Raw genomic sequence first — 27,848 nt, 5'->3', positions numbered from 1 at the left:
TATCTGCACATACAGGTATTAAGTGTTTACCTTTTCCTATAACATCTGCAAAGATAAGGCAAGCCACCCTGAGCCTTCTCACTTGCCTTAGAGCCCATGTCTTCCTGACACCTCACAGCACTGCCCTCTGTAGACTTAGTGCCTACACAGATTATTGAGCAGTAATTAGTTAATTCCTGATATTATTTTTCTTGATTAGAAATAATATGGGGAAAACATAAAGAACTATAATTAAAATTTGAACTTTCAAAATCATGGAATGCAAAGCACTCTCAATTAAAGAGAAGGGAAAATTGAGACAGTTTTTGAAAGTCTGAAAGGGATATAGAAAACTAATAATATGTCAGGTGCAGTGGTGCATACCTGTAATCCCAGGAGCGTGGGAGGCTGAGGAAGGAGGATCACCATTCAAAGCCAGCCTCAGCAAAAGTGAGATACTAAGCAACTCAGTGAGACCCTGTTTCTAAATAAAATATGAAATAGGGCTGGGGATGTGGCTCAGTGGTCAAGTGCCCCTGAATTCAATCTCTGGTATGCCCTGCAAAAAAAGAAAACTAATAATAATATGTTAATAAAATATATTAATATTGTGCAAATAAAATTCCCAAATTGCACTGAGCTAAGATTTAACCTCAGAGTACTTTGTGAAATATTATTACTTTATTACAAACACCTAAACAAGGTAAATAAATATTTAATGAATATTAAATATTATCACACTATTTTGATCTAGCTCTATTAGTATAATTTCTGGATCTTTTTTCACAGAAAGCTTACTTAAAGCAAAATAAGAAATTTTGGGATGGCACAAACAAAAATTTGGCGCACACATTTCATAAAGTTCCTTCTATATGCTGGGCATTGTGTTCAGACCCTTTCTCAGAATCTTAACAGAGATTATCCCTACTCAGTTCTCACAACATTGACTAGTTCTCTATTACTACACAGATTAAGGCTTAACGAGATTACAGCGCTCATAAGAAGCAGAAACAATGTTTCAACCCAATCATGTGTATGTTGATTGCTGTCATTTATCATTTTTATGATAATTATGAAAGACTCCTAAGGTCAATAGCAAATAAACATCTAATAATGCTTCTTTGTTGAAAATAATTATATGACTGTATAAACTAACAGTTCTGAATGTTGATGTGGAAATCACTGAAATACTATAATCAGCAATACTGCTCCCAGGAAATATCCTTCAACAGTCACTCCTGAGGGCTCACCATGTGGCAAGGACTGTCAGAGCACTGAGGATTCAGTGCAAATCAACTTCAACCACTTGACATCCTAGTGGAGACACATGGGGTAGCAAACCAATAAACACATAAACCCTTTCTAAAAGGCAAGAAGCAAATACTCATGATAATGTGACATGAACACATAGCAATCACAACATCAGCTATATCTATTCGAGATATAGCTATCTATTCGATAAGGAAAATCTATTCAAGAACTTATATCTAAGCTGAGATTGGGAAGGAAGAGAAAACAACCAACGTAGAAACTTCTGTTCCAAGCTTCATGGAACAGAAATAAGTCTAAGGAAGCTAGTGAATGGTTTGCAAAAGGAAGGAGGTTACAAGTTGAACAAGTGTGGAGAGGTAAGTAAAGGTTAGATCATTCAGGGTCTTTCTCACAGTAAGATATGTAGACTTTTATTCTATATCATTGGAAGTTTATAATCAAAGGATTCAGGGAGTCACAAGATTGAATTTTGGAAATAAACAAAACATAGTCACAGAGTAGGTGTAGTTAATATATATGTCTATAATTTGCATATATAATTTATATTCTATTTGTACCTCGTGTGTGTGTGTGTGTGTGTGTGTGTGTGTGTGTGTTTCCACTCATTTGCCTGTACTTCTACTACAAATATACTTCTCAAATTCAAATCCCTACTATCTGATGCCAAATAAGATGGTTATGCCTTCAGGCAGGAAAGAATATGATTCTGTAATTCTAGTAATTCTGATTTCATCTTGTTCTTTCTGTCTAGGTGACAGGTTTCTTTTGGTAGCTGACATTAAAATGCAAACCTGTAAAATCAGTCACTTATCGCTCCAAGTCCCAAGAAGGCTTCATATCTGAATAACACAGATGTTACCTCTTGCTGAGTCACATGTGTCATGTGTCCTCTAGAACCATCTGGATATGGATTGCACATGATCAGCTTGTATCACATGAGAAAGACATATATTGTTCTCTTTCATCCTCCTCATGTCTTTCTCTAGAGTGAGTCATTGCTCCAAATGCTGTCAGGGCACCAGCCTGAGTTTTCCTACTGACCTAAAGAAGCAAGAGAGGTTTTCACTGATTGTTGATTGTGGTCTTTTATCTTTCTAATATAATCCAAAACTGTAACAATAATATGTGGTAGATTTTTTTAAGTCACTTATTGTCAAAATAAAAAGCTAATGTGGACAGTGGATATGTAGCTCAGTTATAGAGCGTATACTCAGCATGCACGAGGCCCTGGATTCAATCCCTGGAAGCGCAGGGAAAAAAAAAAATGCTAACCTTTCTGTTGGATACCACACATACGCTTGGAGAGGAAAATAATTTCTCTGCTTATGAAATAAAATCTAAAAACCTTTAATTTCAGTTATAGAATCAAGATATAGCCTATTACTTGCATGTTAACTATTGAGCATGACTAACTTTAGAAAAAATGAACATGTCAAAATAATCTAATTTGTCTGATTTCATTTCTTTCTATATGTAGACGTTAGCATATATTGCCTTAATTGAATTAAATGTGAATTTAATCTAAAAGAAAGAATAAAAGAAAAAATGAACATGTAAGGACATAAATGTAGCTTGCACACTGGAGTAGTAAATGGTTGAACAAGCAGTTTCTCAGACACTTCTGTCTACAGGTATTACCAGGAATGCATAAATATGCAATTACCAAGTACCAAGCAACTTCTCTTTCCCAATATGGATTTTTACTTTTCTTAGTGACATAAGAGTTGATTCTACAACGTGAAGGTAGAAGATACCTAGGGTTTAACATTTAACTTAAAAATAAATAAATAAAAACCTGAATATGTTAGGGTCTTCCTAATATCACTGAGTATTGTGCATGGCATGCATATGTCCCAGACCATTAAAAACCTTGATCTGAATAATGTGGGTTCTACAGCTACTCATGGAGGAGAAAATTTTTTTGATTTTTTATAGACTCTTTGGTTAATAGAGTGTATTAATAAGTACACAATTCTAGATAAAATGTTTGTTTGAAAATAGATTTTTCACTACCCCCCAATGAATACAATATGAACATATAATGAATATGAATACATACTTTCAAAGAACAGTAGTTTGAAAGAGCTTCATATTATTTACCTTCACAAAGCAGGGTCTAGTGCTTGATCAAGAAAAAAGAGAATCAGGGAATAAGAAACCTGGAAAAGTCATTACAGATCACCCACTATAACTTCCTCTTTTCAGAGGAGAAGAAACAGAGACCAGAGGAAGAAATTATGAATATTTTCCAATTCAAGAACACTTATACTAATTCAATCATAAAAATCATTAAATATTATAGCAAGTAGAGGCAGGAAAGGAAAAACCTATTAATCCTTAAATATAATTACGATGGAAACCATTGTCACAAGAATGTGACAATTTCATGAAGTCACTTAATACTTAAAATGTTACTTTTATTACTTGATCATTTTTTTCTCATTATACTGTGAAATTTATTATTTCAAATTAAGCTTTTTATTTTATAGCATATATATGTATATACACAATAGTGAGAATTTAAATATTGAGCATGTGATGAAGGATTAAATATTTGGAGAAGAAAATGGGTTTTGTAGTTTACTTTGCTATGCATTGAAGAAAAATGTAATAGAGAAACAGGAAGACTAATATGTAAGAGAAAATTTAGAAAAAATTTAATTTCAGAATCTAGGTATTGTTCAATACATGTATATCTAAGTGTCCATGGTGAAACTCTTTCAATTGTTCTGTATGTTTGAAATTTGAAAAAAAAAAAATTGTCGAAAAAAATTAAAGGCTTTAAAATGTCTGCTATTCTGAAAGATAGTAATCAAGTCAGTTGTAAAGATAAATCACTTGTACTTACAGAGGTGAAGAGTCATATTCTCAATACTTCAAAGGGGATTACCATTTATTTTTCTTAAAAGGAAAAACTTGATATATATTTCTGCCAGTGTTCATAAAAATATTGTATTTTTAAATGTATTTTGTTTCCAGTATGGTTAAGCATACATTGTACCCAAACTGAATACTTTTTATCACGAAATAGAATTTGATCGGCAAATTCATTTTATTGAAATTAGAACCAAATCATCTAAGCATCAGGAGAATGAGGCTGAAGAATCAGTCACAGCCACACCTGTTATGAAAAGGGTTATAGGTAGCAGAAATACACACACACGCACACTAGAAAAGTATGCTTTACAGACATCAGTTTAAAGAAATAGAATGATAGAATTTTCATCCAGGACTGTTATACTACCTTGTATTACCTTCCTCACCATAAGAGTGCTGTTTAGACAGGAGGTAAATAAAATGGCACGGTTATTCTGTCATAATAAGAAGACCAGCAGTGTGGAACAAGAGGAATGGGGAAGTGAGGTGGGGAGGGAAAAAGGAAGCTTTGTGCACTGAATTGGGGCGAATCATATTCCATGCATGTGTGATTATGTCAAAATGAACCCCACTATTATGAGGAACTAATGCACTCATAAAACATTTAAAAATTATTTGATATTTGAAGTAGTAAAAGAGGCCCAAGGTACTTGAATATGTTTCGTATTCTTGGGAGAAACTGGTTGGACTTTTCATGTGCCTCCAAGAACATCCAAAATGAAATACTGAAACCTAGTGTACCTCCACAATGTGGCAAAGAGAGGTTTTTGGAACCCTTTGTTCACTAAAGGGATATGACCTTATGTTCTGCATATGATTTGCTCATATTGAATTAACTGATTGGGTGAAGCTTACCCAAAGCACTAATTCTAAGTGTAGAAGATAAGAAGTGACAGATTATATTTCTTAGATTTTAATGGTTATAATTTAAGTCTTAATCATGGCTGGTTAAGCACAATACTAAGCACGCAAGGCCAGTTGCATGATCTTTTTCCATGGAAAACTTCCTTTGATGTACACATTTATTCTATTTGCCAAATCTGTCTACATAGGCATTAATTGCATGAAACAGATAATGTCATTTATCAGAATTTTACTGCATCCCAAACATTTTAAATTATGTGATTATACCAAAAATTATGATGACCTTGTTTCAAATTATAGCCATCACTGAATTAAAAGATCTCTCTATAAAATATGATCCTCCATATGAGACAAGCCACAGCTTTCTACTTCTGAGTATGCTGGAGTTACCAGAAGCAGATTTCTCCTTTACCTTAAATAATTAGAAAACCTGACAAACCATGTTTGTCATATACTGGTTCACAGGCAGCACAGGACAATAAACCCTGGAAGAAGGAGAGTAATTGAAGTAAACTCGAACTTTGCACCAGCCCACTGTCTGCAGAGGATTTACAGTGGAATGAAAGGGAGGCCAAACCTGAGCTCAACAGTCAGGCTGACTTGAGAGATGTAGTCTAGAGAGCAAGGTCATGAGGGGGATTAACAGCTAAAGCAGCTGCACAGGGAGAGAGCACAATGACAGGCAAAGGGAACCCCTCCAGTTTTTGGCTGAGCACTAATGTGCACATGCATGAAAAGTCACTACCAAGACCAAGGAATGAATTATTAGGAAAGCAAACAAAAAAGAAGACATGTTGAAGAAGTAGTAGCAGCATTTTTACAAACTAATGAAAACTGTAAACCCACAGATCTCAGGGTGCTCAACAAACGACAAGTAGAATAAGCATGAAGAAAACCATACTAAAGCGCATAAAAACACATTGTTGAAAAGGCACAGTAAAAATTCTTAAACAGTACATAGAGGGGAAAAGTCCTGTACAATGGAACAGAGAAAAGAATACCATTAGACTTTACATCAGAAATTATATATGCCAACAAAAACATTTAGTGGTATCTTTATTCTTTCTCACTTTCAAAAATCAAGACAAAAAATGACTCTCAGACATAAAAACAAGCTAAGGGAATTTGACAGCAGGCCAACACTACAAGAAATGTAAAAGGAAAATTTTCAGATAGAAAGAAAATGAGACCAAAGGAAAATCTGTGTCTACACACAGAAATGAAAAGTGGTGGCAATAGTAAATTTAAAGGCAAATCTTTAATTTAAGTAAAATGGGTTAAAAGATAATGATCACATTAAATCAAAAATAATATCAAAATTGTGTGATTTATAACAAAATAGAAATAAACTGTGTGACAATAATAGCACAAAGGCCAGCAGAGGGAACAATGGAAATAATACAGCTTTTAATTTTTTATACTGTATATAAAGTATATTTGTATATTACATACAAAATAGTATGTAATATTATTTGAAGGTAGTCTGTTTTAAGACAAAGGTGCATATTATAAATCTGAAAGAAGAACTGGGGGAAAATTGAGGTATAGGTACTATTGCAAGAATGGAGATAAAATAGAATCTGAAAATATTTTAGATTTATATAAAAGGGAACAGAAAAATAAAAAATAAGAGAAGACAGATAAAAAGGGACAGATAAATACCAATATGATTAAATTTAAACCTAACTCTGTCAATGAAAATATTAAATATGAAAAGATTATTTCAATTAAAAGGCAGAGATTTTTCAGATTTGATAAGAAAGATGCAACTATATGCTGTTCATAACTCACTTTGAACACTGAGGCTAAGAATCAAATATGAAAAAGACATACCAATCAAATATGAAAAAGATTATTAAATAAATAAAGATTGTGTGGTTATATTGATATCCAATGAAACAGACATCAGCTATAAAGAGGATCATTTTAGAGTGACAAAGAAGGCAATCATTCAAGAATACCTAGAAATCCTAACTATGTATGAAACTAATAGCACAACTTCAAAGTAAATGTAAAACTGATGGAACTGAAAGGAGAAATGGACCACTTCAAAATTTCAGTTGGTTATTATAATATTCCTCTCTCAAGAATTGCCAGACTAAGTAATCACAAAATCAGTAAGGATACAAAACACTGTAAGAGTATAACATTGTTGACTAAATTTGTCCTAAATGACCATTATAGAATATCCTAACCAATAACACCTGGAAAAACATTTTTAGGTGATGTCAAATATTTTCTAAGGTAGACCTTCTTCAGAGCAATTAAATAAGTTCCCATAAATTGGAAAAAGGCACAAAACTCAAAGGTGATTTGACAGTGGTAGTATTAATTATCAATAGTCCTAGAATACTGGGCTGGGGAAGAAACTCAGTGGTAGAGCACTTGCCTAGCATGCAAGAGGCCCTGAGTTCAATGCCCTGTACTGGGAAAAAAAAACTATATTATTGTAATGAATAAGTTAAATAGTTTCAATAGTACATAGTAGTCTAAGAATCCTAGCTATATACTTTTCAAGTCTGAACCAACTGAAAAATAAAATCATACAAAATAAAATAAAATCCAAACAAGAGTAATACATTCTAAGGAAAATGGATATAGTGTGAACTACACTATATTTCAAGTGTTCTCAAGATTTTGGTACAATAAAATTTCCTTAAAAAATAATTATTTGAATTTTATCATATATTTATAACAACTATCTGATCAGGTAAAGAGCTAAAAATTATGCATTCCAATTCTTTTTAGTGTGGAAGGTAGGAAATTAAATAATGCAAATGTTCATCAACAAGTAATTAATTATTAAACTCACATTACATCTGATGTTTTGAAGCTTAGAAATTGGTACTTCCATTAATGAGGTTATTTAAGATCCTATTAAGGTTAAATTCACATACAAGAACTTAGTAAAATAAAGACTACTTTATAATTGATACACTCAAGAAAGACTAATTTATAATTGATATACCCAAGGGGCAGCCTGAGGAGGTCATACAGGGTAAGTGCCAGCTCTCAAAGGTGCCAGATGGAATGCCCATTGGGTTTTCTTAGCAACATGTGAGTACAGGAAAGATGTACATGGTAGTACCAACATCGACACCCTAGCATTTCATCCCTCTTCTAAATCAATGCATATGCCACTCATTGACTGTCCTGCCTCAAATGCTGCCTCTTTTCCAAACTACATGCATGCAATTTTCTGTCATATTTAAGCAAAGAGAAAGATAGCAGACACAAAGGCAGAGAGTGTACACATATTTGCTAAGATATTACCATGAAGCATAAATTAAAACCCTTGCAGTATCATATACTAACTATCCAATTTGGACTATGTTATCTTTCTCTCCTTCAGCTTCTGCTTACAATAATAATGATACTATCTACTTCATAAGGTAGTTTTAGGGCTTAATTAACTGAATATTTTAAATGTTTAGAATATTTTGGGGCTCCAAAGTAAATAGTATATGTTTGTTAAATATTTTCTATTTCTGCATAAAAACTTTTCAAAGATTTCTTATTGTCCTCAACATAAAATCTTCAATCTGATTTTCAAAATATCAACTTATCTTTCCAAAATCATCTATGTATACCCAAGCTACATGGACTTCAGTTTCTTATAAAATACACCGATGTCTTTTTGTTTAAGAAATATCCCATTAGATGTGACATCTTTCTTTCTTTTTCCCCTTAATCTTACTCATAAGTCTCAGTTCAGATATCACTCCTTGCCAGAAGCCTTCTGTAGCTTCCAAAACTGTGATAATTCTCACAGAGAACTCTGTAATTTTCCCCGTCACAGGACACTTTATTTTAACTGCTTTTTAGTCATATTACTAGACCGTAAGTTACTTAAGAATGTAAACTATTTTTATGCACTATTGTAATCTGCATGTATGGCATATGAGTCCTGTATTTATTGAATAAATGTAAGAACAGATAAGTAAGTTAATGAATTAATGAACAATAAAGTGACTACATCATAACAAAATAGGGCACATTTGCTTCATCATGTCCTCATTAGCTAGATAGAGATTTGTCTAAGACTAAAAACATTCATGAGAGGAGAAAAAGAGAGATCGAGCTAGTTTTTTATTGTACTTGTAACAGATTCCAATTTTTTGCAATTAAACCACAAGGAAATTTAATGATCCATTGAGGGCATACCTTGTCTCCATCTCTCAGATATTTCAACTATTGAGGTAGTACTATTAAGCAATAGTTCTCTGCCTTTAGGGAACATGGTAGAATTATTCCTTCTGAATTTCTTAAGGTTGAGTGAGGTCATTTAACAAATTTTGGCCGAAGAGTTACAAGAAGCTGCACGTATTACTTGTGAGTCCGATCATTCTGTCACCCATTGAGATCCTACGTTATCTCCCTCCCTGTCAAAATGATTGGCAATGATCATAATGGAAGCTTCTCAGTCAGTCGACATGTAAGGTAAGAATGAACTGGACTGCTAGTCCACCCATGATGGTGCAATTATGGGAGCAATGTGTAGACCTTTGTGAGACAGTATTTAGATATCTTAGCAGGCACAACACTTTCGATATTGAAAACAATTGTTTCCAGGAAACAATTAACAATTCGCAGATCACATTCTGGGGGATGTTGATCAAGATTTCTGGAAACTCCTAGAGCTGGAGGGTAATACTCTCTCAAATCTAGGGCATTTTGATTTTATTCTGCAACCTCAGGTACGCAACAATAACATGCTTTGCATAACTGAGCTGAAAAAAATCTGTGTCGATTGTTTTATATCGGTATCTTATCCAAGTTGTATGTTTAATCTGAAGCATTCACTTTACATGTTAAGTAAAATAACTAAACAAATAAATTATCATCTAGAGGTTTGTATTAGGTACAAAGGAAAAAATTAATCTGATATGTTTGGTTCTGCAAATTGAGTATGATGTTTTGCCAACTTGGCAATGTTCATTCTTGAATTTTGAATTTAATCATCTCAATTGCTTTTTTTTTATTCCTTATAAGTGTTTTGGGTTTTTTTTTTTTTTTTCCATTTTCTTTTTCTTTCTTTCTTTCTTTCTTTCTTTTTTTCTTTTTCTTTTTTTGTGGGGGTGGGATCCTGTTTTGGAAGGCAAAAATGAAACAGACAAGTAGCTAATAGATTAAACCAACAACAGGCTGGTGCTGTGACTTGGATATGAGGTGTACCACAAACCTCCTATGGAAACAGGAATATTCAGAGGTAAATGATTGGATCGTGAGAGCTGTAAGCTAATCAGTTCATTCTAGTTTTAATAGACTGACTAGGTGGTAACTATAGGCAGATGGGGCACTGTTTGAAGATGTGGGTCACTAGGGGTATGCTCTGAAAGGGCATATCTTCCCTATGGCTCTTCCCCTGACCTCTCTCTTTGCTTCCGGAAGCTGCCATGAACTGAGCACCTTTCTTCCACCATGCCTTTCTACCATGATGGTCTGCCTCTAGCCCAGAGCTATGGAATTGATCAAGCATGGATTGAACCTCTGAAACCATGAGTCAAAATAAACTTTTCCTCCTCTAAGTTTCTAAGTTGTTCTTGTTAGGTGTTCCAGTCAGTCACACAAAGTTGACTAAAACAGATGGATAATATTGGTTTCTTCACCGTCAATACTCCATCCTTCAGGTCAAGGATCAATGTAATGATTATAGTATCTAGGTTCCCTGAAATGGAACTTCTTTAGCCCTGTGCTAAGGCTCCAGTGTGTGTGTGTGTGTATGTGTATGTGTGTCCTGATAAGAGAATTATATTTGTTTTCCCATAGTTATAATAAAAGATTACTCACAGATATTTTGCTGGCATTCCTTTTTAGCAAATCTTTTAATGGGAAATGTGACAGAGGAGGAAGTTCAGGGGGAAAAAATGCTTTCTTAAAGGAAAGAAATTCATAAAAGAAACTCAATCTTAGCAGGAATTTGCTTTCTTGGGTCACAAGGAAAGTTATCAATTTCCTAAGAGTGCTAATTATATCTGGGATCCTCTGATCCCTCACTTCTTAGAAGAATTTATATGGTTTTCTAACCTGAGATTTTGGATAATTTCTATGCCAGCTGCTTCTCTTGAAAACAAGAGGAACAACAACAATAAAAATATCAATAAACAGTAGTACCTTTGAAGAGCTGTTTGACTGTCGATTTTAGAGGATGGAATGCATTGGTTTTGCAGGTGGAATGTATTAATGCATGGATTCTTCTGGGCATAGCTTCAACAATAACCCTACCGGTCACAGAAGTTAGAAGTGACTTGGCAGCAACAAGAATCCAGGTAGTACAAGGAAAATGAATGACATAATACACTCACTGGAAAATGTGAAGACAAATGGATTTTGAATGGGGCTGGTGTTTTCCCAACTACAGAATAAATCATTTGCTATGATCCCTCAAGTTTCTGAATGCAGTTCATTTCTTGGCAATTGTTAGGCATTTCTAATTGTTCTCTTAGTATTTATAATATCACATTTTTTTGGTTATATGTCTCTCATAAGTGTATCTATACTCTAGAAAACAGAAAGATAGACATAGGTAAAGAGAAATAAATTCAATTTTTTGTTAAATTCTCTCAGAATGATTACAGACTTTATAATATGGCCTCTGAAATTAAAATACAGTGTTCTTTAGTCCTAAAAATTTTTTTCAATGTTTATGGATCTCTCGTAAATTTGCATGATTTCATCACAAATGAATATTTGATATTCTATTACAGGGAAGTCGTTTTGCAATTTTGGTATTGCAAATTGTTTTAAATAAATAGTATTGACATTATTTTAAATAAAGATTTTTAAACAATTTTAAATAAAATTGTTCCATTAAACTACATTTTAGTACAGCATGATATGTAATAACCTTTGATTACAAAACTAATTAGAGGATGTTGCTCATCCAACCCAAATGCTGCTGTGCCCATTACTGCTCTCTGAGAAGATGTCACAAGTCATTGTGGAAGTGTCTCCAACTAAGCTGAGATGAACATTTAGAATCACTCTTGAAATCTTTCTTTCAATGATTTACAATAGTTGGAAATGCATGTGTTTCTGTTAGGTTTGTTGATTTCCTTTTATATGAGATATATATTATATTATATATGATTGATTAAATGCTATATCTGATGACAATACAAAGGTATAAATGTGTAAATCAATGAAATATTTACCTGCCTAGGCTTTTACTTAGTACAACTTGTATACAATTATATATACAATGCTAGCTGGTTGTATAAAAATCATACAGTTAAGAAATGTGCTACTACACAGAATTCTTTCAAAAACAGTAACATTTTGTAGGAACATGTGCTCACTGAGAATTTTTTTCATTTACAGCCATAGAGTCATCTTCTAATTTTTGGAATATCTAAACTAATGATTCAACTAAATGTGAAGGAGAATGGATGGTTTAGTTAGTAAATCCAAATAATGCTTAGAAACAAAACATTAGTCTTTGAAATTAGGCAAATGAAGATAATTTGGCAGCAGGGAAGGTTTCAGTAAAACTGAAATAAAAATTTTTGTATCCCTTACTTGTGTCTTCCAGCCATCTCTGCCAGCTTATCTGAACTGCCCATTTCCTGACAGAACCACTCTCACAGATGCAGCCTCTTGCTCTGATTGTGGTGTTCATATTTACCTACCTTCCCTTGTTGTATAAAGAACTACTCTTAGCTACCTGTCAACCAATAGCTTGCTGGTGTATTGTCTGCTGATGGCTTATAGTATATTTGAGGTTTTATAGGATATTCTTGAAGCTGTGAAAGCCTTGAAATATAAATGAATCATTTTGCTGTGGTGAAATTTTAGTCACTGCTGTCACAATTCTGAAGAAATATCTGAGAGTAGGAAACTAGTCTCTTAGAATTTCAAGAATCCATTATGTAACTTGGCCTTGAAGTTGAAATCTATGTATGTTCTAACAATATTCTAAAGTAAAAAAATAATGGAAGGCTAAAACATCACAAGTCCAGAAATTATTCAATAACTCTTTCCCAACCCATTTTTTCAGCATTCATTGCCAAATATTGTTATTACAAAGTCGCATTGCTTCTGCAATTAATGTATGCAGGGGAAGATGGAGAAGCAAAATTCTATCAGATTAAAAATTTTCTAAGCTATGTTTCTCTTAATTTCAGACAAGATAAAAATGGAAAACATTTTAATTGCTAAAGTTATTGAAACCTGTGGTTTGAAATGCTTGCAATTCATTGCCAGTCAATTGGAAGAAGCTAAACTGCACATTTCTTTCTCAGCTTTGTGAAAATGAGTATTTTCACATAATGGACAACTACTTCCCACACTAAGAAACCCACCTCCACAAAGTTAGTTGATTCCTCAAACATACTTCTATACAGCATTAGCTAGTTACAGCTTCTCAATTATAAATTTCAAAGCATATGCTACTATATTTCTAATTCTTCTTTCTCTCTCTCTCTCTCTCTCTCTCTCTCTCTCTCTCTCTCTCTCTCTCTCTCTCTCTCTCTCTCTCTCTCTCTCTTTCTCTCTCTCCCGCCCTCCCTTCCACCATCTCTGCTCTATGATCTAGAATACTTAGGAAAGTTTCATTTTTTATAGATTTGTGAAAGAATCAGTGAATTAATTTGACAGCTTAGTTATACCTTATACCAATATGCTTTTCAACTTTCACTTTTAGAATTTACAAAGCACGTTCATATGAATTTCCTTTTATTATTAAAGAAACCTCAGAACTCCAACAGAAGTCATCATTCACATTTTGAAATAGAAAGAAAGTGTCCTGAAGTGACTTGACCAAGGTATATTTTGAATCATTTCAGAGTTAGTTCCCTTGGTTTTATATGTTCACCCAACTTATAATTCCACAACATCTAGGAAAACAGCATATTGACAAAACAGCACATTATTGTAAATATCCTCACCCAGGGTCAGTTTCCATGAGAAAATCTTTCTGATTCCCAAGCCCCTGACTTGGATAAGATTCTTTCAGAATAGCTAGTATTTCCTTATTTCACTACTGGTTTGAGTGATCAGGAGCCTAGAGACTAGTCTCCCAAATCCTTACTCAGTATCTACTTTCACTTTAAGATGCAATGAGAAAAGATTTTAGCTGTTTAAAAAAAAATGGCCTAAATGGCAGACTTAACTCAAAATAGCCATCAGAATTATATAACCAACCAAATGTATTTCCTTTCACACTAAGACACGACTCCTCCAATACAAAATCCAAAGTGCATACATCAGCAAGAAAGAGAAGCCAAAGTAGGTCTTGCTCAGCCATTACCCAGTGCAATTGGAGGGTTCTAATTTTATTTATTCTTGAGCTTTCATCACAGTTATAATTCCTCTGAAAACTGACTTTATATGACAATTTCTGATATACTTCAAATATCATGTTTTGCCCAATTAAATGTGAATCAACTACTGCTTTTAAATTATTCAGGGGTAGTCCAAGTATTTCAAATTAATAAAACAAACATTTGATATTGTATTAGAACAAGTAAAAGACTGATTTATTAAAACTTGACAATATAAAGCATTCATTTTCCCTTTATGACCAATAATTATATTTAACACTTCCTTCTGAGGTAAGTTTAGTTCACTTCATTACATGTAACAATAAAAGATCCTTGAGTGCCATTTTTCAATGTAAGTCATATCTCATCACTTCCTTCTTGTTTATAGACAGGTGCACTCTGTACAAGACCTACCAAAGTGACCTGTTCACTGAGATAATTACTTAGATAATTAAAGTAACACGTGTTTATTATAAGACACCCTGGTAGTAGAAAGAGACTTTAAGTTTAAATAAGAGGCACATGACAAATTGTTTCCAACATTCACAAACCAATGACATTCTCAGCTTTCACTCTAATAGCACATAGATGAATCTTAAAAAGCAGAAGTCATATATATATGACTTCAATTTTATATATTATATATAACTTTATTATATATGTATATGACTTCTATTATATATATATATATATATATATATATATATATATATATATATTCTTTTTCCCAATAATGGGAAAGACTAAGGCATTTATCCAGAAAACATTGCAAAATGTTCAGGCTAAATGTACTCTGGCCTAAATTAGTCTGATTCATGTGCTACTTGAAATCTTTATGAAGCAAAAAAAAAAAAAAGAATCCACAAAAATAGAGTGGCTTGAGTCCAGAATTGTTGGAGTCAAATATTACTTTCATGAAATCTTCATTTGATATATTTTGGAGCAGAAATAACACATAATAGCATTTATATTGCTTCCAGTATGTGAAAGAGGAGTAAATACAATAAAGGGCCAATGGATGAACTCACTATTTGAAATTACAAGGAACAGTTTTAATAATAATAACTTAGTTTTCTACAGATTTTATGGTTTCAGAGTATGATCAACAGGAACATCTCATTTGAGCCTCAAAATAATTCTTCAAGTTTGGGCAAAAAATTATAATTTTTCACATGCTATCAATGAAGAAATTGATCTTTTCCATAACTTCTCTTGGATACTTCTCAGGCTTAACACATGGAAGGACACATACATCCACCTTTATATTTGAAAGTGGTCACATTTAGCATTGTTTCCTAGGACCCCTTTTATACTCTCTATCACATGCTCAGATACAATGTCGTTCTCTTTTTCTTTGTTGTCTATGCCATAAATGCTTCTAATATTGGACTTAAGCCACTCTATTGTTTGTCTATCTGTGGGTTTTTTTTGCTGTTATTGTTATCAATACGCTTGCAGGTTTCTTACTGAATTGAATTTCCCTTGAAAGCATAATTTAACTTTTTGCATGTATCATTTTTATGTTTTCATTAGTGCATTATAAATAATCATAATAGTGGGATTCATTGTGACATATTCATATATGCACATAGCAGAATTTGCTCCAGTTCATTCCCCAGTACTTTCCTTTTTTCTCCCCTCTTCTCTCCTCCACTTTTCCCTTCCTCTACTCTTCTAGACTTCCTTCCATTTATTTGCATGCTTTGTTCCCTCATTAGTGCACAGCATATATTCTTATGCTCTGTTTTTTTCTCAGACACTACACTAGGAGCTGAAGATACAGTAAAACTGTGGTCTCTCCCTTTCTGAAATTCAGAATATAGCTAGAAAAGCACATTTTAAGAGAAATTACAAAAGCAATGAGTGGTACAAAGAAAAATCACAAGGAATTTTGCCAGATCTATTACAGATGGAACCAACTTTAAGAGATTAGTTGTGATGCTTAACTTAAAATGTGATGAATAAGTTGGGGTTGGTGAAAGGAACAATGTTCTTGGAAGAAATGAACAACACAGGGAAAGGATTTAAAACAGCTTATTTGACAAACTGAAGAGATTCAGCATAGCTAAAGAATAATTAGTAAAGAGTTTCCTGGGTTGAAGCAAGAGTCTGGTCACAATCAGGTTTCAAAGGGTCCTGAATGTTGGTTTTTATCATAATGGTAATAAAAAAATGTTACATAAATATTTCCATAAAGTGGTTAATATGATAAGATTTATTCTTAAAAGGTGACTTTTGGGTGTCTGGGAAGATAAGCAAGAATAAAGTTATGATTCTATTATAGAAATCCAAATGAGAGACAAGTGAAGATAGTTGGAACTAGGATGCTGTTAAGACAATCAAGTGAAGGAGAAAAATGATTTGAACCATCTTCAGGAAGTAAAGTCAGTAGGACTTGGTTATTACTAGCTGCGGAGATTGAAAGAGAAGGAGAATACCTCTTAGACTCCTGACTTAGACAACAAGAAATAGGGGCAAGGAGGGTCCGTGAAGGAAAAATGATCATAGTGAGTTGGAGTATATGGGATATCTTTGTAGAGATGTCTGTCATGTGACATCAGGATACACAGCTTTGAAACACTGTACATAAATCTGATTGTCATCAACATATAATCTTGGAGTGTAGAAAACCATGCAAAATAAGAATACAGATGGGGCCAATCACAGGGCATTAAGGAACTTCCATATTTTAATCTTAAAATAAGACACCAGAATATTTCAAATTGGATTTTGTATTCTAACATTGAACTGAGATTTCCATGTCAAAAGCATTGGGATTATACAAATCTGCCTCGAGACACTGACCAAAGTACATTTATAAAATGAGGTGTCTTAATTCACACATAAACACATCTTAATCTCTTCCTGATTACCTTGAATTAAGTTTTCATATGCAAAGGGAACTCATCACATTGCATTTCAGTGTGTTTGTTAAAATATCACTTTCAAAAACCTACAGTATCATAGTGAAACAGTTCTCTCAGAATATAAACTATTCCTTTAGAGAAGAAACTTAGAACTGAGAGGAAAGTACAGATAGAAGCTAGTTTTACATGTATAAATATCCACAGTCATTTATTTTTCTGGAAATAAATAAGCAATTCAAAAGAGTGCAAATGAGTAATTTCAAAAAGGATAACTTTAGTATTACAGAATGTAGAACCCTGAAGTAACATAACTGATAGAGGACACCTAGTGGTGTTCAGCTGAATCAATATCTGCCTGAAGAAAACATCAGACCATTCACACATGTGTAAGAATGTTGATGACAATAGATACAGATACACTATGCTATAATGTCATAATGAACATTGTATTTATAAATATTACAGTTATGTTAATATTTAAATATTTCATTTGAACTTCAAAGTTGAGCTGTTTGTAGGCATAAAAAAGTAACTTTCCATGATGCTTCTTAAATCAAATGGAAAATAAAGGCACAGTTGGAATAAACACCTACATCACAAATTTCTGGTATAGAATTCATTCCACCTCTCAAAAAAACCAAAATCTCCAATAAGATTGATAATCGAAGTCGTAAAACACTGCAAAGTAGACTTCTTAGACATTGTATTTCATTCACTGATACAAACATTTCAAGGGCAGGGGTACTTGGTAAACATGAACCACTTTTTAGCTTTTCAAAAAAGTATCCTGTTGGACACTAACTATATGCAAAAAATACGAGAAAGTGATAATCCTCTCTCCTCACTGGTAGTATTAGCTTTATCCTAAGCAGCCTCCAGTCCCCTTCACTCTGTAACACTCTAAAATGTAAATCCCCTGCCTAAAATGCCTTAATAACACCTTATTAAGTCTATTATTAGCACAAATTCCATCTATACTTTCAAACTCACCCTGGACATATGCAGCTACGGTGTTAGGCTGCCTGCACCTTGTATGTTATTGCAATGCACTCCTCTTTCTAGCACAGTTGCTCAACTTGGCAATCCAGGCACCAGTTAAAATTCAATTCAAGTGTCTTTGACAGCCTCTTCTCATGCAAGAGAAACTGTGTTGCTTACTCCCTCCTCATGCCACTGCTGACCATACCATCTATGATTATTTACGCAAATGCCTGCCTTTCCTTCAAAACTGCCATCCACAGTGTAGTCTTGTGTACAACACCATAAATATGACACTACTCAATAAATGCTTGGGAGTGAAGAATGAGTGCTCCTTTGTAATTATTTACTGGATTTAGAACATAGAAAATTGTCATGCATTTATTGAATAGGCACACTCTGATTATCTATTGTGTTTACAACATTGTATGAATAGAAAGGTGATTTAAGGACAAAATTGATATTAATGCTTCCCTATACATGTTTATGCCCAGCAAGAAGAATGGGAAATATACATTACTTAATATCATGAACAAATGCATGCAAAGCCAGTAGAATTTTTCAATATAAAGGTACTATTGTGGAGCTGAGTCCATCCATGTAGAATAATTTCTGGAGATGAGTTTGAGTCTGGTTTTTAAAGAAATTATTGAAAAAAAAAAAAAAAACAGACTTTCCAAATCTGAGGTGTGGCACATGCAAGATTATAGAAGAAAGAATCATTCTCTGCAAGAAGCATCATAAAACTTAAAAACAAAAGGAAAAAATTTTTTGGTGAAAATATGAAGTGACAGTGGTGAGATAGGAGAATAGCATGCTGGAGGGGTTTGAAGGCACAGCAAAGAAACAAATTTGATGTGATAGGCAACAGGGAGGCTCTCTGAGTTCTAGTACAGAGCAGGTTTAGGAAACACTGCTGTTTGTTTATGATAAGTGTTACACGTTTATGTGCTTCTAAAAGATCAGAGTAGTTACAATATACACCAAATAATTATAGACAGACAATTTGTAACAAGAGTTAGTTTCTAATCTAAACCATTTAAGTGCTAAAATTGACCAAAGATAGAAACTAAAGTGCATTAACTCCCAGTGCACTAAAAATCTTATGAATGCTCTGTCATTAAACATAATTTGTAGATATGCCTATGTCTAAATCAACATAAAAATCTAATATTGGTTGCTAGAAAAGCATGGCAATGTTCAAGTTACATTATTCACCTGAAATTGCTACAGACATACAAGAAGATCAAAACCACTACTCTTCTTTCCTACTTCAAACTGTATGTAGTTAATTGTGATATGTCTAAAATCTACACAAGGGGATTGAGGGGACAGAATGAGAAATAAAAGATAAAATATAAAGCCTATGTATTATAAAGTCAAAGTTATGTATAGTGGTACATTTTCCCACATTTTTATATTACTCAGGAGATATTTACACTTTTTCTATGACACTGAATAGAAATCCTATGAATAGATAACATTACAACATGGTATTTCTCTTTTGAATTAATTTTTTTTTTAATTTCTAAAAAGGTTAAGGGTCACCTCCCCTTTAACAAAATGACTGAGATCAGCAGCTGGGGCACTTGAGGTTCCTAGGACACTTCACTTTTACCAACTAAATAATTTCCTATTCACTAAGCTCTTAATCTACTCTTTATCTCTTCAGTGGCTTGTGATTGTCACAAATTGTTAATAATATTCCATTTAATTTCCAAGGATTTCCTCGCCATATGTCCCTTTTAGAAGGATCATACAGAATTAGTTCTCCTTCCGACAGGTTACAAAGTAGCAATCTGGCTTGGATCACAGTCACTAGCGAAATACAACAAAACAAAGAATTAAGGGGAAAAATTTTTAAGAATGTAAAAGTGGGAAAGATTCACCTCAGCTTTCTAGAAATTACTGGAAAAAGAATATTCTGGCCTGATTTATCTAAATGACCTCACATTTTCACCTCATCTGACAATATATATAAAACTTCAGTCTAGTGTCAGAGCGCTCTATTTCTGTATCTTAAAGACATTGATCTTTTATAATTGACTTTTAAAAACAGCTTCCCTCCTGACAGCTTCACACTATGGCATTTCGTAACTTAGTTGTCCAAATCGGCTGTTTCCTCCTATATTAACCGCTACACTTAATATAACATAAGAGCTATGTATTAAACTTTCCATATTTCATTGATAATATTTCTCTTTTTTATCTGGATTTAGGGTTCTCTGTTGCTTTTCAGTGGAGCTAATTCAGACTAGGAAAAAAAAAAAAAGAATTAAGTACTGCTGAAGATGGAAGCAGTTTCCTATGGAAGGTAGCCGTTTTCCTCGGGAATGATTCATTTAGAACAGTGGCAGCTTCCAGACTTCACACATTACTTCCCCAAATTTGCTGAATTTAGCATTAGCCAGCTTGGTACTAAAACACTCAGAACTCAAAGACATGTGGGTGAACTCAAGACATCTTCCTCTGTAGTCTTATTCTAAAAGCTCACAGAGCTACTTTTGATTTATTTGTTGTATTTCTACTTCTAAATACATCCAGGTGGCATTTATCAAAATCAGGTACAGAGTTGAAGGTTTGGGAGCCATTCAAGTTTCTTTGTGATTATGATTTGAATGTGTAGGTATTAAATTCTGGATTATGATTCTGTGTCTTTCCTGTTTTAACTGTATTAACTGCTAACAGGAATTAAACATCCATGCTACATAATAAGAGCCTATCATATAATCAAGATAACATTCTTCATCTAAATGCTTTTATTGTTCATTTGTTTCCAAGGTCATTTGTTTATAAAAAAGATCTTGCCAATTCACAACTCTGTCCTGAAAGCATTTGGTTACCAAATGTTTGTAACTACATATTAAATTGCATGTTACAATAATAATGGCAGCAAGCCCAAGCTCCTGAATTATATCATGGCATCTTTAAGACACTGACATGTTATACAGATCTAGGGGCCTGTGACTACTGCCAAGAACAGAGGGCATCTGTGTTAAGGAGTGTCCTCCTTGACCACATGGCCTGCCATTTTATCTGATAGGATGCCATCTGTTCATCCTGCTGCCATTCTCTAGGGTAACTGGGTTAAAACTACAGGACATTAAAAATAGTCAGTCACATTGCCTACTGTATTTTTTAATTGACAGGTTATTCATATTGTATTTTTTTTCTCACAGGCTATTTGTTAAAATATTTTTGTGGCCTTATTTTAAGAGGTTCAATCCTATTATGTTGCACGAATGGCAGTCTTAAACTCTTCCCTTCAGTTTCTTAAACAATCCATAAAATGGTGAAATATAAAAGTGTTTATGATAGAAAGAGTACACATGATCATGAGAATATGTATAGATTTTCAGGGTAAGAACACTGGCTCTGGTGTCAGGTTGCCAAGGTTTGAATTCCATCCCCAGCTCTTACCAGCTCTGTGAATCTGGGCAAGTTACCATTCTGTATATAATTGCCCTCATCTGTAAAATGATGATTAAAAATTGCTTCTCTATCTCACTGGGTTGTTAGGAAGGTTCAGTGAAAAATCAAATATATTTCTTAACATAAGATAAAACCTCAATAAATATTAGATGTTATTATCAAGTATCATCTTGGTTCAACATTAATCTCAAATTAGTATGAAACAAGTTTTGAGAACTGAACATTAATACCACTTTAGATGGAATGTGCTATATAGAGAAAAGTTACAAGATGACTCCAATTTCTCAAATGTGCTTCCCTGGATTTTAAAGATATCCCATATCCATATTTTAAGAATCATCCATTTTTGTGCCTTTTCATCCGTGTATTATGCAGTGTTTTATTATTGTAAGTCATTTCCCAAAATCCTGTGAACCAAAGTGTCATTGACAAGCACACACAAAACATTGCCACAGCCACATGGAAAGCAAACAGAACTTCCATTTCATGACTTGTTTAAAGGCATAATTTCTCTTGAAAATGTTAAAAAGTCCTTCTGTAGGGAGCAAAGCAACAATTCACATAACACTGCTTTCATTAGTGCTGGTTTAGGCACTCTAGAGACTTTTCTGGCTCTCATTTTTATGCAGACAATAAATGCAGGTTATAATTAATGTAAAAAGGTGGATTTAGAAAGAAAAGGAAGTCACAAAGGTTAATATAAAGACTTTGGAAGTAGGCACATAAACTTGTTTGCTTGATGATGGTACATTTGTAAACTCCAGTTGGCTGAGCTCTTTCTGGTCCCACCCATTGCCTAAGAACAGCAGGTGCCCTATTTAGCAAAATAGAGGCCTGATTGGCCAGGCACACTCTATTTATTCACTGTACTATTAGTGTTTTCTATGTAGTAATTTCCCTCCTGGGTATGCTGTTTTTCAGTATTATAAAGCAAACTAATAGAAAGGAACTATAATAAATAACTGTAGGCAAAGCATAATAATGAGCAGAAGTATTATTCTGAAATCAAAGTCTTTATATATGCAATTTGGAAATATTCGAATTAACAATGTATTGTCTTCAAACACATATTCAATGAAATTTCAATATTACAGGAAACATACCATACTACTATCTTTTTGAGCTCCTGATACACAAGATAGCAATCAGACCCTACACATCTTTATCAAAGATGGTACTTCATAAATTCCTGTTAGATGCAAAGAGTCTTCCAAGGTAGAAGAGAATTTGCATTGATTAGGATTAAAATATATTAATTAAAATGGATTTGTTTTAAGTATATTAAACTGGCATAAGGTTGTTTTTTATAATCACTAATTGTTTTCAGTTGATCCAAATTCAGTATTTGATCTTATATCTTTTGGAGATACAAATAAATTACTTATGCACCAAAAAGAGTACTCAAATAAATTTTACTACTCAAATTTCATATAATTCATGACACATAGCACATTTATATTCAAAATGTCATAATGTAAAAATCTCATGATATGGTGGATTTAAAAAAAAGTGACTTACCTCTTCCCACTGATGTATGTATCTAATTAACCTTGAAAGTCGCAATAAGCGCAGGAGACTGAGAATTTTTGTAAACCTCACAATGCGCAGTGCCCTGGCTGTCTTGTAAACTTCTGAATCCATCCCTTTTTCTACAATAAGAAAGATATAATCCACTGGGATTGATGAGATGAAGTCAACCACAAACCAGCTTTTTAAATAATTCATCTTGATCACTTTAGGGTCCAGGATGATTTCAGAACTGTCTTCATTGACAGTCCCAGTCCTAAAATTCATGATCAGGTCCAATAGGAAAACGGTATCTGATGCCACATTGAAAATAATCCATGGTGTTGTTGTTTGTTCTGTAAAGAATGTGATGCCAACTGGTATGATGACCAGATTTCCAACCATCATGATAAGCATTATTAAATCCCAATAAAACCTACAACAAATAAAAAATAATTAGATTTTCAAATGTAGAAAATAACCAGCTCATTCTCCTTCTCCCATAAAAATATTACTGATTTATAGTTAAATATACAAATCAGAGAACAAAGAAATGCTTTTAAACACTATAATTCCTTCAATGACAACACATTGAATTTTAAGGAAAACTAATATATTCCTAAACCAAGGCATTATAATTATAGAATTATAAAATTATTATAGTCATTATACTTACAGAATTCAAGAACATCCATACCCCTGTTTATTTAATAAAGAGGCAAAAGCTATCTTCTTACATGGTTAATGCAAAATATAGATGGAAACAAGAAAAAAATGTAAGAGTAGAAGATTCTACCTTAGATTTAAAATAATTGCCTTTGGGAAGATTTGTTTTTTCAGAGGTGTTTGGAAACAGGTTGTATGTCAAATTTACCAATTGTAGTTTAGAATAAATGCTAATAAGTAGAATGCTCTAAAAACTTTGGTGCTACAAGTTTATCTCTGCCATGGTTCCTAACATAGCTTACAGTTTTACAGTACTCCCAAATATTTATGTTTTATTCTTCTTCTATCTAAAATAAGAAAATTAATTTTGGTCTGATGCAGAAAAGAATTGAACAGACTCTATTCCAAATTTGAAATTAGAATCTACCTAAAATCTGAACTTTGATCACTTCTTCCTTTAAATACATTGCACTATTTTTCAGAACAATTTATTTCTTTAGACTTTCTAATTTAATTTTGAACATGCCTATGATTCCTAACTACATTTTGGAACAGTCTTATATCAACTTACATTAAAATTTGGAGAAATTCAGAAACTTTATTTCAAGATTATATAGCTTAATCAAAAGTATTTATAATGTTATTTTCGTAAGGGTTCTCTCAAAACCTGTTGACATTGCAGTTAACCAACCAAGTAATAACTATTTATAATTGTGATAGTAAATATGTTCTTACAAAAAGGGAAAAGCTAATCAACTAACAAATGTACAATTATAAAATTGTTTCTGGAAACATGATTTGCTTTATCCTAGTCATAGATATTATCCTTGGAACTTTTTACTGTATAAATAATGTAAACTTCTATGATATAAATGTCTGTTAACCAAGAAATTTTTGTTTTAAATTAGTTATCCAATTAGACTTAGATTAGATTAGATTTACATCTTGTTAAGGTATACATTTCCATAAGCCTTTTGAAGTTAGTATTATCCTTAATTATGAATGACTCCTGGGATAAAAGTAGTAGTATAAGAAACAACTGTAATAGGCCCTCTCTCCCTTGTCTCTTGTCCCAAGATTATGCAAAGGTTTGTCATCTTGAAGATTTCACCACTACTGCTATTAAAACTTAAATGTATATTTATGAACAAGTATAAGATACTCAAGTAAATCATACATCATGCATCATGCACTAGAAATTTAAAAGAAATATTTTTCTTTATTTTTCTTCTCTCTTAATGGAAGTGCAAAAAGTGTCACTTAATACTCTAAGGTCAGAGGAGAGATGTAGAAGAGAGGCAATATTGCAATAACTGCTTTGGAAAGATATGACATCACTGAGCTCTAAAATGAAATTATGTGTACCCTGAGAGTTTTCACTTCTAGACACTCATATCCATCTCTTCTGTGAGTTTCTCTCTCTGCAGTTCCCTTGATGACTGCTTTCTCCTGTGTGTCACACAAAGCCCTTTCATCTTCTATTCTACACGCGCTCCTTGGACAATATTATCTATTCATCCATGTCTTTAATGATTAATTTGTAACTGATGGCTCTAAAAGCTTTATCTCTGGTTCATTCCTGTCTTCTAAGACTCCAGAGCCTCATAACCAGCAGCCTATTAAATCCATCCACTTGCATGTCTCACACTCATCTCAAACAGTATATCTAAGTCAAACTCACACTCTCCCTTCCCCCCTTACATTCCTCACTTGTTCCCTATCTTAGGGAATGAAGCAACTTCATAGGTACTTTGCAAACCAGAAATTTTGGAGCCATCCTAGGTAACTCCTGGTCATAAATCTACCCAACCCCATATACAATGAATCACCAAGGCTCTTTTTTCCAACACTTAAAAATATGTTAACAGTATTACATGATACTCCACTAATATGTACAAATTTTGTGCTTTTGTGTATCGGGTAAAAATTAAAAAATAATAAAATAAAAATCATAACCACATCACGATATTCACATATAATAAAACAAATCATTTCTTTCAACTTTTGAATTAAAAACAAAATGTGTTGAAATCATTCATTTGCCCCTCAAGCTCCCATGGTGGCTGTCCTCATTCAGAAAGTCTTATGAGCTGTTTAAAGGTGGAGGTAAGTTACATAAATTCTTTATCCTAAATATTCTCGTCTGTAAAATTAAGATTATTAGGGAATCAAATGCTTAATTTTTATGGATTAAAAAGATAAAATAAAATGATATATGCAATTAAAAGGGCCTGACCTATATAAACTGTCACGCAATGCTGTGGGTATAGTCACTATCCTTTAATCCTTCCTTTCTTATCAAAAGAAATCCAATTTTTCAGGAGTAGCCATTGAAAACTACAGACATTCTTGTATTTCCATCACTGAGGTAGAAACTTTTTTTGAAGAAAACTAATATGCCATCTCTCTTGGTCAATAGAGAAGGAAAGAATAAAGTGTCATCCAGTCTACATTATTGTGATAATGTTCACCACACCATAGCTTTTTATTAATGGTACTGAAGCCATTAGATATTCAGTATCAATATGAAGCTCCATTAATCCTTATAACGTCCTTTAGAGTATCACTGACTCTTTTATAAGCATAAACACAGATTTGGTTATAGTCTTTGTATAATATAGTACTTTCTTTGATTAACACAGATTCATTCCTTAGGTAGTCAAAAAAATACAGTTATTATCCATACTGGAAGTAGGATATAACTTCTGGGGCTTTTGTTCTTTTTTTTTGTTTTCAAGCCATAAACGTATTTCTGAAAACTGACCTCATGGAGAATCTCTTACCCAACTGTCCGTGAGTTAGTCTTCGGAACTCTTTGCTCTGAAATTTTCTGTCGGCTACCCAGGCTCTCCTCTTCTATGTCTCGCAGATTTATTAACCAAATCGTCTTTCCAATCCATCCCCTCTTTCCATTCCCATTGTTATAACTCTGATTCTGCCAGTGCTATCTCTTGTTTAGAATTCTTCATGAGTTTTCTAATGAGTGCTACCCAACCAGTCCCAAAATAAGCTACCTAAATGTAACATGCCAGGTCAAAATCTATTAATGACCTTTTTTTTTTTTTGACAATGTAATGTTTTATTTCTGCATCTGAATTAGTATAATATGTTCCTAGCTTATTCATATTCTGAAGGCTAGATTGTGTTCTTTTCCAGAGCCAAGTAATATTCCACTGAATATAAATGCACTATGATTTTTTTATCCATTTGTTTATTGATGGACACTCAGGTTGCTTCCCTGTTTTGTGAATAACGCTTCAATGAATATAAAAATGCAGATATCTTTACATTGTGGTGATTTCATTCCTTTTGGATTGCTGGGTATCAAAGTAGACCTATTTTTAATTTCTTTAGAAACTTTCATGCTGTTTTCCATAATGGCTCTATGTACATTTCTATCAACAATATATGTGTGTATCATGTACAACCAGAAGAATGAGAAGTTATATTCCATTTATGTATGATATGACTTTCTTAATTAAACAAAATCAAGTTAATCTGGTTTTGAAGAAATTCTGTGATCTGGTCTTCTCCACCCTTCCCGGTTTCTTCTTTAAATTATGACAAGTATCCCAAATGCTTGTGCTTTGTCATCATGCACATCGATACACAAACAGGAGATACAGTCACTTGCTCTATCCAACCTTCTATTAATTAGCATTCTACCAATCCGTCAAACCCCATTCTGAAAAACGAGTTTTTCAGGATTTTTTTTTTTTTCTTTTTCTTTTGTTTGGGGGGCGGTTTGTTTTTGTTTTAATGGACTATGTTTTTAGGAAAGGTTTAGATTCACAGTAAAATTGGGCAGAGGGAGCCAGGTGTCTGAATATACCTGTAATCCCAGTGGCCTGGGTGGCTAAGACAAGAGGATCACTAGCTCAAAGCCAGTGTCAGCAACTTAGCAAAGCCCTAAGCAACTTAGCAAGACCCTGCCTCAAAATACAAAATAAAAAGTACTGGGGATGTGGCTCAGTGGTTAATTGCCCTTGGTTAAATCCCTGGTACCAACAACAGAAAGGACAACAAAATTGGGGAAGAGGGTAGATAGGTTTCTCATATGCCTCCTGACCTGATGCATCACGCCCAACCCCATTATCAACATCACTCACCATGTCAGAACATTAATCACAAATGATGGAACTACATT

The 27,848-nt window shown here is 33.4% G+C and overlaps 1 protein-coding gene across 2 annotated transcripts in view; it reads right to left on the bottom strand.

Moving 5' to 3' along the window:
• Positions 1-27,848, bottom strand: part of HCN1 (hyperpolarization activated cyclic nucleotide gated potassium channel 1) — a 404,733-nt gene that overhangs the window by 336,803 nt on the left and 40,082 nt on the right. For both annotated transcript variants that reach the window (XM_079145911.1, XM_079145910.1), the window contains exon 2: positions 23,048-23,471. In XM_079145911.1, the coding sequence (XP_079002037.1) occupies positions 23,048-23,471 (424 nt within the window). The remainder of the gene's footprint in view (positions 1-23,047; positions 23,472-27,848) is intronic.

Source organism: Sciurus vulgaris (assembly GCF_902686455.1).
Source record: "Sciurus vulgaris genome assembly, chromosome: 6".
Lineage (NCBI taxonomy): Eukaryota > Metazoa > Chordata > Mammalia > Rodentia > Sciuridae > Sciurus > Sciurus vulgaris.
This window is presented reverse-complemented; position numbering and strand designations above follow the sequence as displayed.